At 38.9% G+C, this 15711-nt stretch overlaps 1 protein-coding gene across 1 annotated transcript in view; it reads right to left on the bottom strand.

Annotated features, from left to right (window-relative positions):
* The window catches only part of LOC109930959 (SH3 domain-containing kinase-binding protein 1), a gene marked incomplete at its 5' end in the record, with an annotated part of 89783 nt that overhangs the window by 52300 nt on the left and 21772 nt on the right, over positions 1-15711 (bottom strand). Inside the window, one exon of the mRNA XM_048602527.1 lies at positions 4067-4173. Coding sequence (XP_048458484.1) covers positions 4067-4173 — 107 coding nt within the window. The remainder of the gene's footprint in view (positions 1-4066; positions 4174-15711) is intronic.

Below are 15711 nucleotides of genomic sequence, written 5' to 3'. Positions count from 1 at the left end.
TTTGCAGCCATTTTAACACTGAACTTGGCCATTATATGTCAGCTTTATTTTATCTGCATGTATTTTGACTGCCGTGCTGGGAGGCAAGGGAAAGAGAAAAATTGAAGTACAGAATCACAGAATAGTTATAACAAAGAATTGTTTCTATCTACCATGCAATTTCATGACATTCAATGCATAAGGGCTATAATGAAATGTTTCATGGAAAAACTTTTGATATTGACATTTATTCGTCCATCTCCCCCTCATCTTTATTATCTTCTCTATTATTTATATATGGTTACTTTGAAATAAATTATGTGCATTTGAGAAAGGGGTGATAATATGAGAGTAAATGTCGAAAACTTAAATTTCATTTTGCATTTTACTGGTTGGCACCTTTAAATACTGCTTAATAAATGGCATTTCCTACTCATCACTTTAGATTCAACTGAACAATCTTTGCAAATGTTATGCTCACTTGTTACTCAGATGAGCTGCTCAAAACACCAATTGGGTAATTGATATAAACATCTAAGAAATTACAACCTGTTATGAACTGAGATTTCCTTTTAACAAAGTGGCACACTGACTCTCTGAACATCATAGAGACACAAAAGTTCCAGGCTTGCTCCATTCATTACAATCCAAATCTTGTTCAGTAGGCAGGGTTCAAAGCTAAGTCCGCATCTTCCAGTGGAAAATCACTTAGAGAAGTCATACAAATGTTCTGACATCTGATATCCATACAGCTTCACAACTGATGCAACTGAGCCAGATGAGAAGTCAGAATAAAATCCTGGGGCAGTACTGGCTTGGTAAAGCTAGCTGAAAAACTGGATTTGTGCAAGTGCTAGAGTACAGTTTTCATTAATACAGTGCAGCATGATCCCAGGAAAGAAAAGATGGACCACCAGAACATAAACAAATGTTGACATTGACACAGTCTGCAATGGAGTGGATTTTGATGGAATTCTGAAATTAGATATTTGAGAGAGGGAAGTCATTGGAATCCCTCATAAAAGTTTAATGAGATCCAATGACCCACAGTATCACTAGCATCCTTGTTTCTGCCTGCTCCTGCCCCACAGAACTCCTCTCTTCCTACCTCACTAGTTTTTTTTCTCTCCTTGTCCAGTCTCCACGATTCCTCTGACACTTTACATCAGTTTCAGAATTTCCAGTTTGTGGGCACCAAATGCGTCTTTACCATGGACATACAATCCCTTTACACATGCATCCCCTGAAAGCCCTGAACTATTCCCATCCACAACCAGCCTCCTCTGCTGGCCGAGCTTGTCCTCACCCTGAACAACTTCTCTTTTAACTGATTTTACTTTCTTCAGATCAAAGGAATAGCCATGGGTACCTGCATCGGCCCTAATTATACCTGTCTCTTTCTAGGGTACGTGGAACATTCCTTGTTCCAGTTCTATTCCAGGCCCCACCCAGAACTCTTTCTCCAATATATTGAGTGATATGATCAGCGCTGCATCCCTCTCTCATCCAGAATTGAGAAATTTCATCATTTTTGTTTCCAATTTCCACCCTGCCCTCAGCTTCACCTAGTCCATCTGACTCCTCCATCCCTTTCCTCAACATCAGTTTCCATTTTCCTCCCACAAGAGCAATAGGGTCCCCCTTGCCCGAACCTACCATCGCACTAGCATACACATCCAAAGGATCATTAGCCACCATTTCCTCCATCTCCAGTGGAATGCCACGAGTCATATATTTCCCACCACTCCCTGATCAGCCTTCCACAAGGACTGTTCCCTCAGGGACACCCTGTCCACTTTGTCTTTCACTCCTAACACCACACCCCCCCAAACAGCCCTATGTCACCCTCCCCTGAAACCATAGAAGGTGTAACACCTACCCAATTACTTCCTCCCTCCTCAGTATCCAAGGGCGCAAACACACCTTCCAGGTGAAACAGCGGTTTACCTGGACTTCACTCAACCTAGTCTAATGCGTTGCTGCTCAAAATGTGGTCTCCTCTAGACTGGGGAAACAAAGCATAGAATGGACGACCGCTTGCATTCTGTCCACAAAAAAAAAAAACCCTGAGCTTCCCCTTGCCTGCTACTTCAACAAACCACCTTGTTCCCTGACCAACATATCTGTCTCTGGCCTGCTGCAATACTCCAGACAAGCTCAGCGCAAGTTGAAAGAACAGCACCTCATTTTCCACTTGGGAACTTTACTGCCTCTGGACTCAATATTGAGTTCCAACAATTTCTGGGTTTGTGAGCCTTCCCCATGCTTTCCTCAACTCCATACACCAAACCTTGATTTCACATGGTCTGCTATTACTGACAACCCATGGTTAGTCACCGAAAACAAAACATGCCTGGAGATTACAGTGGGTCAGGCAGCATCCATGGAGAGAAAGCAAGCTAACATTTCAAGTCAACAGGAGTCTTCAGAGTTGAACTGAAGTGTGGTGTGGGTAGCATTTATGCAATGGCGGGGTGCATGGTTGGAGTGCTGGGGGAGAAACGATGTCGGTAGTTCAGATTAAGTGATCGGAATGTGAGACTGGCAGAACAATGGTGTGTCTAACAGCCAGACCGGAAAGAAAAGACAGTCCCACTGGAGCTGGGGGAGGGGAAAGAGGACATGATGACAGAGAACGTAACAAGCAAAGCTGAAAGGAAGAGTAGAAATGGGGTCACAATTTGAAGCTGTTAAAATCAGTATTGAGCCCAGAAGGTTGTAAAGTGCCTTGTTTGAAGATGGGATGTTGGTTCTCCACTTTACACTGTGATTCGCTGGAGCATTGCAGCATGCCAAAGACAGACAAGTGGCACGCAAGCTGGAAGCTGTGTTAAAATGACTAGCTACAGGAAGGTTGGAGTCATACTTGCACACGGATAGTCCCCAGTAGCAGCTATTCATTCTCCAAGGCTGACCATTACCCATTCCTTTGTCTGTTTTTCTCTCTTTTTGAGCTCTATCTCCATCTGCTCACCCCTCCCCACTCCCTATCTTCTACACAAAAAACAACTTTTTCCTAGAAGTTCCGAAGAAGGGTCACTAGACCCGAAAGATTAACTCCAATTTCTCTCCACAGATGCTGCCAGAACTGCTGAGATTTTTCAGCAATTTCCGTTTTTATTTCTGATTGCCAGCAACCACAGTTCCTTCAGTTTTTTTTTGTTTCTGATCTCTTTTTCGGCAGTGGTGAGCAGGGGTTTGTGGGGGGAGCTGGTAGGAAGATTGCTGAGAAGTCCATTGAACGTGTCTGGATTACATTTTCTGTCTGATGTGCACTGTGAGGTACCTGACCAGAGTTTCTGTTATCCTTATTTCTCTCAAGTTAATTCTGGTTGTTAATTCTGGAAGTTGTGTGTATACATGGTATAGATTGTATTACAGTTCTAAGTTATATAGTTAACCTTATGTTGTTTGTTGAAAACTGTGGAATCTTGTGGCTTTATTCTCTTAGCAAGTCCTGGATGGCTCACTTTGTCTGCGTTAAAGAAGTCACTGGTCCCTAGCCAAATTGTAACATAAATTTGGTGGTCTGCTCTGAAATATTGATACCTGCTGAGCATTTCCATTTCTGTTCATGTGTTTAATCATCTCAATTATGTTACCTCAATCTTTTTCACTTGAGGGAATACCAGCATAATCCAGGGAAACTGTTCTCCCAATTTAACATTTTAATCCACTGGTATGATTCTGGTGAATCTGCACTGCACCTTCTCCAAGTTGACGATATGATGACTGAGCTAAGGTTTATAGAAATGGACATAGCACTACCCAACACTTTACACACCTGTATCATAACTTTCACCCCATTAAATTCCAGATCCCTTGAGATAAATACTAAGATATCATTAGCCTTAATTTTTAAGATACATATTCACCAATGTTTAGTGATTTCAACAAATGGATCCCTAAATCTTTCAGCACCAGAGTTTCTGGCATCTCATTATCAAACAAGTGATCCTTTCAAGCTTTCACAAATCCAAAGTTAAAATTTATAAAATTGTACAAAATTAATCATTAACTATTCCTCAAATATTTGAAATTAAAGTCACACCACACCATTATTCATGCGCTAATATCTTATACATACTTCACCAAGTACTTCAATTATTTCACCGATTTTCAGCTCCAGTTCATCTTCATTCTGAGGTGCATAACTAAATGCCACTTGACATCTTCTTGATCTAATTTTTTCAGCTGAGGAAACAAAATTCAGAGTGTAAGAAGGCCCATATAGGATGGAAGGTTTTTTTTCATGGACAATACAAATATATTCTGACAAAACAGATGAATATAGTTTGCCAAGTATGCATATCATGGTTCAATTTGATCCCAAATACAAATAGTGTTAGAGAGATGGTAATATGGAAGTTTAAGAAGATATCATTAATAGTATGAAACCAATATCAAAGTAGAATTTGTTCAATTTCCTTCTGGATATATTTTTACTTATTACTACATATCTTTGCATAGGATCCTCTATTACTGGAGGCACAGTGGACAGCAAAGAAGGTTACCTCAGAGTACAAAGGGATCTTGATCAGATGGGCCAATGGGCTGACGAGTGGCAGATAGAGGTTAATTCAGACAATTTTGGAAAGGCAAATCAAGGCAGGATTCATACACTCAATGGTAAAGTTCTGGTCAGTGTTGCTGAACAAGCAGGCCTTGGAGTGCAGGCTCATAGTTCCTTAAAGTGGAGTCGCAGGTTGACAGGAACGTGAAGGCGGCATTTGGATTGCTTGCCTTTATTGGTTAGTGCAACGAGTATTACAGTTGGGAGGTCATGTTGTTGCTGTACAGGGCTTTGGTTAGGCCACTTTTGGAATACTACTTGCAATTCTGGTCTCCCTGCTATGGGAAGGATGTTGTGAAACTTGAAAGGGTTCAGAAAAGATTTACGAGGATGTTGCCAGGATTGGAGGGTTTGAGCTCTAAAGGAGAAGCTGAATAGGCTGGGGCTATTTTCCCTGGAGGGTCGGAGGCTGAGGGGTAACCTTATAGAAGTTTATAAAAACGTGACTAGCATGGAGAGGGTAAATAGACAAAGTCTTTTCCCAGGGGTGGGGGAGTCCAAAACCAGACGGCATAGGTTTCAGGTGAGAGGGGAAAGACTTGAAAAGGACGCGAGAGACAACTTTTTCACGCAGAGGGTGGTGCATATCCATATATGAGCTGCCAGAGGAAGTGGAGGACACTGGTACAATTACAACATTTAAAAAGGCATCTGGATGGGTATATGAATAGGAAGGGTTTAGAGGGAGATAGGCCAAATGCTGGCAGATGGGACTAGGTTTATTTAGAATATCTGGTCAGCACAGACAAGTTGGACCAAAGGGTCGGTTTCCCTGCTGTACATCTCTATGACTATGAATCTACTATACTATCTCAGGTAAAACATAGCAGAAACTGGAGTCACTCTGAATTGTGCAGACTGGAATAACTAGGCATAGTGCTAGCATAACAAATTTCTCAGGACAATCAACTGATTAAAACATTGACAAAGGGATTGAAAAAGAGATTCCATCTGAATATCTCTAAAATGGATTTAGTACAACATTAATTCCATGGCGTGACTTCACTGATGCGTACGGTGATTTTTGATTCCATATTTTTCTGTGTTTAAAACACACTTAATATCCCATTAACTTCCCTGTTATTTTTACTTACAAAATTCATGCCATCCCTTACTTGCACTTCTACTTCTCCCAGTCTCCCCAATATGTTTTGTCCTACATTTCATGTCTGAGTCTTGTACCTGAAGTTACTAAAAATACCTTACAAGTTCACAATTCTTTTAACTTCCTTCACAAATTTTTTCTCCCCCCCCAACTTTACACATTTTCTCCTTGGAAATCATTCTTGGCTCAGTTGGTAACGCTACACGATATATTTGAAAACATTCTCTAAAATGTATGACTCTTCGTGTTAGCCTTGGCTCACAGGTAACATGCTGACTCTCAGTGCAGTACTTGTGCAGTCAGAAGCAACTTCCATAGGAGAACCTAAATCAAGGCCTTGTCAGATTGATATGAAAAATCTCATGATCCAATTCAAAGAGGAGCGTAAGAGTCATCTCAGTGATCTGGCCAACATTTGTCATTCAATTAAAACCTACAAGCCAGTTAGGTGCCCATTTGTGTAGGAGCTTGCTTTATGTAGAGTGACTGCCATTCATTACAATCATGATGATATTTCTTAGTGATGTAAAGTCATTAAAGGTGTTGTATAAATTGAAGTTGTTTTGTTTTCTGCTGCATGCAATGACATGTTAGAACACTGTTACACAAAACAGCCCTAGTAGCCACTGTACGCCGATAGCAATCAAGGTTTGTTTGACCTTGAGAGGAACATAGACAAACCAAACCATAGTCATGCATTGTCAGCATTCAAACATTTCAACTTTCTACCAGAGGCCATTAGATTGGAAGAACAAGAACTCCACCTAATTTATTCCCTTTTCTTGTAGCTGAAAACCCAGCTCAGTTCTAATGACCCCTGCTCTGCTTAGATCAGCATTCTTTTCTAATAACAAACTTTAGACTTCCCTATTCAGGAAATTGACTCAACAGAGCTGCCAGATTTAGCTTCACCAGTGGTATAGTGATTCATTATCAAACTGATCCAAACCTTTCGATAAAAATTGCCAATTCCTTCAACTTATAAAGCATATTTTTAAAAATTAACAAAGTTTTTTAAAACTCTGATAATTTTAATGGCATACAGCAATAAATTGATTTGTACTGAAAAAGACCACTCAGCATATTTAACGTTTCTTGGTTAAGAGTGTGAAGACAAATTTGAGAATTTTTAATGTAATACCAAACAGTGGTTAAAATGTATAAACTCTGAAAACAGTTCCTCTCTGTCCATTACATGCCTCTTCCATTTTCCTTGGGCTCCATTTACTTGCACAAATAATAAGTTTGCTATAGAATGTACAGGCACCATAAGCAGTCTCTGTAAATGTACAAAACTGCCTTTACTTGCAATCTCACTTACCACTCAAGAGGAAACAAAATAATCCAGTGATATGTGATAAATATTTTGAGGCTGTGGTTGGGCCACAATACATCTTCACTCTATGTCAATGCATCTTTGACAAAGTTTGATTTCAATGCCACAAATGAAGTGTTCCACTGCAAGCTTAATATCCCTCCCTTTGATGATAAATTTTAATGTGCACACAAAAAATTCCAACATTCAGAGGCCAAACAAACTATAACAATAAAAAAGGACTCCATCTAAACATGCAATGTAAACAGAAGATATATCAAGTCCTTGCATGTGACAATTTGATTTGTCACCATAAACATCCCAAAGATGTCAGATAAGCAAGGTGCCAATGGGAGAAAACCTCTTGTAATAATTTTTACCATGAGGAACAAAGTAGTTGACAAACAAATTGATCTGATAGGAGACAAAATCACCAGGACTTGATGACTTACATTCAAAGATTTTAAAAGAAAGTGACTGCGGGCATAGTGGATATATTGGTCAATATATTCCACAACTCACTGAACCCACTGGGGTAGTATAAGGGGTAATGTATTAGCATGGATTGAGAACTGAGTAAAACACTGAAGACTGACACAAGATTAATGGCTCTTTCTCAGCTTGAAAAACAAATAGATTCGAGTGCAACAATGCACAGTCCTCGGGCCTCAATTATTTTCTATTTATATGAATGAGTTAGAGGATAGAGCCAGAGTATAATTTATCCAAATTTGCAAGTGAAACAAAAACAGGTGGGAGGGAATGTTGTAATGAGGATACAATGAGTCTCTAAGAGGATACAAGTAAGTTGGGCAAAACTTGGAAGACAGAGTTTAAAGTAGGAAAGTGTGAGGTTATGTACTTTGGTAGGAAGAATCAGAAGGCAGACTATTTAAACTGAAACTGATATCAAAAAAATGCAGCATATGGGGATCTAGGAAATTTTCTGCATGAAATACAAACAGTTACCATGCAGTTGCAGCAAATAATTAAGGAGGCAGACTGAATTTTGAGTCTTATTGCTAGGGGCCAGGAGTTTAAAGAGGCAAGTCTTACTGTAACTGTATAAGACGTTGGCGAGGCCATATCTGGAGTACTATTTATAGTTTTGGTGCCACTAAGATATACTTAAAAAAGAATATGCTGGCATTGACGGCAATTCAAGATAGATTCACTCGAAAAAGATGATGAAGTTGGAACTAGAAGCAAAAAGACTTCAAAATGGCAGAAGGAAAAGTACAATATAGTAGTGAGGGTGAGCAAATCATCGTAGCCAAAAGCCTGGTAGGGGTACATACAAATATGTCCAAACATTACCAACATTCAATTAAGAAGATGTAGAAGCCTTTTTTATTTCCTTTGAGAAATTGGCTAGGCAGATGAATTGGCCAGAGTCTGGGTGGATAATGTTAAATGAGACCAAGTGGCAGGGCTAATGAGGTGTTTGCAACACTGATGAGGTGTCAAGGGATTATGAAGATGTTAAACAAGCTATCTGGAGTGCCTACGAATTGGTACCAGGAGCATATAGACAATGGCTCAGAAATATGAGGAAGGAACCAGGTCAGACTTACATCGAGTTTGGAAGAATTAAACACAGCAACTTCAATAGATGGGTGAAACCATTAAAGATAGAGAATACATACGAGGGTGCTAAAGAGATTATTCTGCTGGAAGAGTTCAAAAAGTCACTTCCAGAAATAAGAACTCATGTTAAGGAACAGAAAGTCAAAATGGCGAGAAGAGCTGCTGAGATGACGGATGAATACGCATTAGTGCATAAATCAAAATCCAGCTTCTGACAGCAATTTCATTCCATGAGGGATAGAAATTGGGAAAAAGGGAGATCTTTCAAATTTAAAAAAAAAAATCACACTAGGAACAGTTTACCACAGGTGGAGAAAAGAAACCCAACAGGGTGAAAAGGAGGTGAAAGGCTTCAAGTGTTTTCATTATAATGGAGTGGGACACAAAGTCACAGTGCCGTGGTTTAAGAAAGGCACAGGGGAAAAATAGATGTGGTAAAAGAGCCTAAACCAGTGGGATTATTTGAGGTAGTGAATGAAACCCCAGAAGTAGTCAAGGAGTGCAAGAGAGTCAAGGGCTGGATAGTAAGATAGCGTCCGATCTCTACAAAGTCTTTGCCTTTGTGGGTAAGGTTTATTCAGGAAGAATGGGGGGGGAAGAAGGTAAAGAAGTTAAAATAGTTAAAATATTGAGCGATATGAGCACTAACCAGTCTCTAATAGTAAGAGATCAAAGTATTTGCACTCTTTCTGAAATGTTACCCAAGACAGTGGTAATCTGTGGAGTAAATAGAGATTTAGTGGTCCCCTGTATAAGATCAGGTAGGAAAGTCCAATCAAGACTGAGGAAGTGACAGTGGAGTGATTGAAAGGATTTCTACTCCAGGAATAAAGTTTGTTTTTGGAAACACCCTAGCAGGATCAAAGGCGGGAGTGATGTCACTTGTAGTGGAGAAGCCAAAGGAAAACCAGGGAACTGAGGAGTTAAAACGAAAATACCCTGGAATTTTTCTGGACTGTGTGGTAACAAGATCCCACAGTCATAAGTTACAGCAAGAAGGAAAAAACCAAAAGAGAAAAATGAAGGAGTTGAAGTCCAGTTAGCTGACATCCTGTTTGATGAAATGGTAAAGGAAAAACCTGAACAGGTGGAGGATCAGGCAGAGGTGTTTAGTTCTGAAAGATTAATGGAGTTACAACAAAAAGATAAGACAATAAAAAGGTTTATATCATAAAGCCTACTCAAAAGGAATCAGAATGTATTCCTGAATGTTATTATCTTAAGGATAAAATCCTAAGGTGAAAATGGAGACTGCGGCAGGTTGATGCAGAGGAGAAATGGGCGGAAGTGCACCAGATTGTGTTGCCTAATAGTATATAGACAGGAATTATTACGGGCAGCATATGAATTACCTGTAGGTGGTCATCTAGGAGTGAGGAAGACTTAGGTTAAGATACAAAAGCATTTCTATTGGCCTGAATTACATAAGGATGTGGTTGAATTTTCCTATACCTATCATATGTGTCAAATGGTAGGAAAGCCACAGTCAGTAATAAAACCAGCGTCTTTGATTACAATTCCTACAATTTAAGAACCTTTCATGCCGGTTATGTCTGATTGTATAGGTCCCCTCCCTAAAACTAAAACGGGAAACCAGTATTTGCTGACCATAATGAATGTGTCTACCAGATTTCTGGAGGCAATTCCATTATGGAATGTTAAGGCAGAAAAGGTTGTGGAAGAGTTGCTTGCTTTCTTTACCTGTTATGGACGATTCAGGAAGATTCCCAGGAAGATTCAGTCAGACCAAGGGTCCAATTTGACTGCCAAACTATTTAAGGAGGTCAGAGATAGTTTAGGCATCCAACACTTTAAATCAAGTGAACACCATCCTGAATCCCAGGGAGCATCGGAAAGATGGCATCAGACCCTAAAGACAATGCTGAGGGCTTATTGCCAGGATTACCCAAGTGATTAGGATAAAGGTATCCATTTATATTGTTTGCCATTAGAGATGCCCCAACTGTATCGGCTCAGTTTACTCCATTTGAGTTGATATTTGGACACAAACTAAGAGGGCCTTTAAAATTAATTAAGGAAAAGTTAATAGGTCTGAAGTCAGAGATCTCACAGTTGGATTATGTATCTGAATTGAGAGAAAGTTTAAACAGAATAGGTGAATTAGCTAGACAACATTTGACGGACGCACGGCACATAATGAAGCAAGAAGCAGATAAGAAGTCTAAAATTTGTATGTTTGCCTGCAGGGATAATGTATTGGTGCTGTTACCAGTGTTAGGACATCCCTTCAAAGCAAAGTTTAGTGGTCCTTATCAGACGGAGAAGTAGTGAGTCAGGTGAATTATCTGGTAAAGATGCCAGATAGGAAAAAAATTTAAATGGGTATTTCATGTGAATATGCCGAAACCTTATTATGACAGGGACAAGGGGAGAAACAGGTATTAGTTACCGTGCCTCAGAGTGAGCGATCAAATCCGGATGCTTTGGATTTTGATGTTCCTCAAAATAAGTTAAATATTGAGGAAGTTCTTGGAGAATGGGATAAAATAGAGAGTTCTCTGTCTGTGGAACAGAGAAGTGAATTGCAAGGCCTGTTGCAGCAATATGAGGACATATATAGAAATAGAATGGAGAGGACTTATATTCAAGTACAAAAGGTTGAAGTAGGGAATGCTGTTCTAATAAAACAACATCCCTAGAGACTTAATCCTCTTAAAGCCACACAGGTACAGAAGGAAGTGGAAATAACGCTCCAAGAAGACAGGATTGAGCAGAGTCAAAAAGAGAGTGGAGTTCATCAACTGGTTCCCAAACCTGATTGTACTCAACAATTCTGTGTGGATTATTGGAAGGTCAATGCCTTAACTAAGTCAGACTCATCCCCAATTCTAAGGCTGGAGGACTATGTGGAATAAGTTGGACAAGCCACTTGCATCACAAAGTTAGACTTACTTATGGACGGAATTGTGGCAGGAATAACTAATTAGTGATCTTTAACCGTTTGTGGAAAGATCACATGGTACATTTGGCGGAGCTCTCTGAAAAATGACAGGAGGCAAAACTGGTTATAAATTTAGCGAATTCGCAAAGGCAGAAGTGATGTTCTTGGGACACAACATTGGGCATAGAAGGATGACCGCAAGGAATGTGAAGACAAAGGCCATTGACGAATTCCTAAGACCATCCTCAAAGAAAGAGGTGCATCGAATTTTGGGACTGAGCAGATTCCACCAGAAGTTTGTACCAAACTTTAGTAGCATGGTGGCACCGCTGACGGATTTGCTAAACATGAAATTTTGGTGGACAGAACAATGCCAGGTGGCATTTCAGAATTTAAAAGCCAGTTTTAGGTACACCAAATATCTTGAAACTCTTTAAAGTTGCTATCGACACAAGCAATGCTAGGGTTGGAACTGTGTTGATGCAGGAGGATGATTACAGAATTGAAAGGCCAATCAATTATTTTTCAAAGAAACTCAATATCCACCATTGGAAGAGAGAGAGTTATTGAGTTTAGTACTGGCCTGACAACATTTTAATATTTATGATACAAACAATGTTTCAGAGACAGTTGTGCATACTGACTACAATCCTCTCACTTTTTTTGTAAAGATTTAAGGACAAGAATACAAGACTATTTCGTTGGAGTCTTATGTTACAAGCATTTAATTTATAGATTGTACATGCTGCAGGTCGTAAAAATGTTATTGCAAATGCGCTACCACAGGTTTTAAAAAAAGTGTACAACATTGAATAGTACTGGTCCAATGTTATATATGTATGCAGAATTAGTATGAAATGTGTAACTTTAGATTACTGACCTATGTATTTCACGATAACGGCATTAAGATTTAGAGAAAAAAAAAGTGAAGCCATCTTTTCATAATGATGGTTCATTTATTCTTTGGTTGGGGGCGGGGGGGTGTTATGAAGTTGTGTAGAGTACTCGTGAATTGGAAGGCAGAACGCTAGAATTGTTGGTAAAAATGATAGGATGGAAGAGTCCTCGGTTGCTTTAAGAGATAAAGTGCTTTTCTAAAGCACTGCTGCCTCACAGTGCCAGGGACCAGGTTCAATTCCACCCTCGGGCGACTGTCTGTGTGGAGTTTGCACATTCTCTCAGGGCCTGCGTGGGTTTCCTCCGGGTACTCCGGTTTCCTCCCACAGTCCGAAGATGTGCAGGTTAGGTGGATTGGCTAAGCTAAATTGCCTGTAGTGTTCACTGGTCTGTAGATTAGGTGGGTTATAGGGGGATGGGTCTGGGTGGGATGCTCCAAGGGTCGGTGTGGACTTGTTGGGCCGAAGGGCCTGTTTCCACAATGTAGGGATTCTATGATAAGCTTAAGAGATTTACACAGGAAAATAAAAAAGTGTCTCTACTAGCTGAAGATGTATAGCCACTTCTGAAATTGAAACATGGATCAATTGGCTGTCTGATTGGAAACCTTAGGCTTGTTTTAATGTTTTAGCAACTAGCTGGAATCAGCCAAATAATTTAAAACAAGCTCTTAGCGATTGAAAGCCAATTGAATTTAAGATAAGTTGGCTTTGACAACCTCATATTAATGCTATTGTAAGAAAATTGATGTCATTCAAGGTATATAAAGAGAGGATTTTTTGAGAATCGGTGTGAGAGCGAACCGCCACCAGAGAAATAAGCATCTAGCTCTCACAAGAAATCGCTAAGCTCTCTAAGAAAGCACCATCTATCTAGAAAAGGTACCACCACACTTCTCGCTAAGCGTTCTCACAGAAGACTTCACACAGAAAACATCCGAGAGCCGGATCAATGGAAGAAAGTCTCTCAGAGTCTACATGCCTAAATTCTAATTTATTTTCTTATTACTTGGGTTTATCTAAGTGGGACTTGTTTTTATTGGAACAGAATACCAGTAGAATTTACTTCCATTAGGGAATAGTTTGTAGTTAAGGGGGAATTGTTTAGTTTGTTAATAATTCTGTTTATTTATTTAACCATAACAGGTGAACAAATTAAGTGTCAGTTGTTACTTATAAAGTGAATATCAGGGATTTTCTTTGACTCAACCTCCCCTTCTCCATAACAAAGTACTGTCAATAACTGATTCTGTGAATGAAACCATATGGCGATTGAAGAAGTGCTATTAAAGGTTTAGTTAATAATCCAGATATTTACTCCAGGTGGTTGGATGATTATAGTCCTTATCAACTAGACTTTGAGTGAAATCTTAAACAGCCTTCTGTTCTTTGTGACAGTTCTTCTGCTCCAGAATATACGATTATTAAATAGATGTTTTTTCCTGCATATTTGAATGCTTTGCATCGAGAAAGACAGATTTTCATTAAATAAGAGTCTCTGCAAAAACAAAATCAGAACTCAAACATTACATAAGAGCATGTAAGAGACAATTTAATTCAAGATGAGGAGATTTAGTTTATTGTGTAAGGGTCATAGGAAATGATAATGGTCCTGGTAACCCAATAGATTATGGTAGCATGACATAAATGGCAATCAAGAGAATGCATTTGTAAAATGCTTTTGTGACAGCTTCTTAGAACAACAGATTATGAAATTGACTAGGCACAAAGCTATTTTAATCGTGATATTACTGAATTCCATTTGTTAAATTTGAAAGTGACATACTCTAATCATAAATCAGAATCTGAAATGTAAAGACAATTATACAGGTACGGGAGTAAGTGACTAAGGTTGATTGAGAAAATAGCTAAAAGTTATGGAGGTAAACAAACAGCAGGAATCATTTCAAGAAACAATTTAAAACATTCAATAACAATACATTCAATTGAACAGAATCAAAGTAAAGGTCAATAAATATCCACTAAATAAGCGCATCCAATCAATACCTTCAAAAAGGCTATCATACAAATTGTTAGGACTTGAGATTTTAACAGCTCACCAATTATCTTTAGAACTGCTGGGTTAATGTTTCCTTTTTCTGATAAACCTATAAAGATCAATGATATACTCCTCTGCTTTACTGTCCTCTTCAACAAAAATTATCTGGATTGATGAGAAAAAGCTGGAGAAAGCATTAAAAGGACTGTAAAAAGGACAATGCTTGCGTTCAAAAAAGCAAGGTTGTTTTCTCTCCCTTGCCCCATGCAAAAATAACTTTTTCGCAAAGATTCAAAAGTATGTTCTCAGTCATCTGAATTACTATACCACCTTATATTTCTTGTCAGTTTTAGTTTTTTTGCCATTTAGTTTAAATCATTCCCTTCTCAAACACCTGTAGATGGCACTGATGCAGTCAATAAGAAATTTCACTTGCAAAGACAGAGTTTTCTTATTTTTCATGTCAGTTTTAATGATATCCAAATCTCTAGTTATTCTGATCAGAATTATTCGAGCCTTGAGCACTGAAAAGAAGTGGGTTCTGTTTAATGCAGCATATACCTAAGAGTATGTTTTAGATTTAATTCAATTTTATGACCATCAATTGCCACAAGACAAATTCAGATTAAATTGATTCTAAATCTTTTCTCTCCTTGACAGCTCCTTACACAGATGTGTAAATAAATCGCTCAGTTTGCATCATAATCCGATCCAAGTGTTAAATACCTTGTACTAATACATCAAGTGAGACAAGGGGAGAAAAATAAGAAACCTTGTGAGCTATTGCTGGCTGAAAGGACTTACTTGCTGTGGCTTTATCTGTTGCTTCCAGACTACACCATTACTTTTGCAATCACAGAAGATTCAAGTTTAAAGCGAACAAAATCTCCAGTTTAAGTTCAAGATATCTTGTATAGAAACCATATACTGAGATATATCAACCCATACCTGACACCAATTATTGCAAGTAATCTCAAATTACTTCAAGCACAATTTTTTTTCTTGGAAAAACTGGAGATATTTACTCACTTGAGAAACAGAAACCATACAAGCCTCTGGAGACATGCCACATTACTCTTACCACAAATAAGCACTCATCTGCATCAATATGTGGCACACAAAAAGAAAATAAAAAGAACAAACACTTTACACATTTATAGAACACCTTTCAAATCTAGAACATCTAAGGTATTGCCCAACCGAAAAATTATTTTCAAGAAAGGTAAAGGCAGCAGCAGAAAGGAGGTACCACAAACTACAAATTAAAAGAAAACAGGTAATCGGATTTGGTCTTGCTTGAGGCATCAGCGCAGACCAAGGCACTTGTGCTTTCAATGGGTTAATTTTTGACCATA

This window comes from Rhincodon typus, chromosome 11 (assembly GCF_021869965.1).
Source record: "Rhincodon typus isolate 14 chromosome 11, sRhiTyp1.1, whole genome shotgun sequence".
Taxonomy (NCBI): Eukaryota; Metazoa; Chordata; class Chondrichthyes; order Orectolobiformes; family Rhincodontidae; genus Rhincodon; species Rhincodon typus.
The sequence above is the reverse complement of the archived record's forward strand: the minus strand, read 5'-3'. Positions and strand labels throughout refer to the sequence as shown.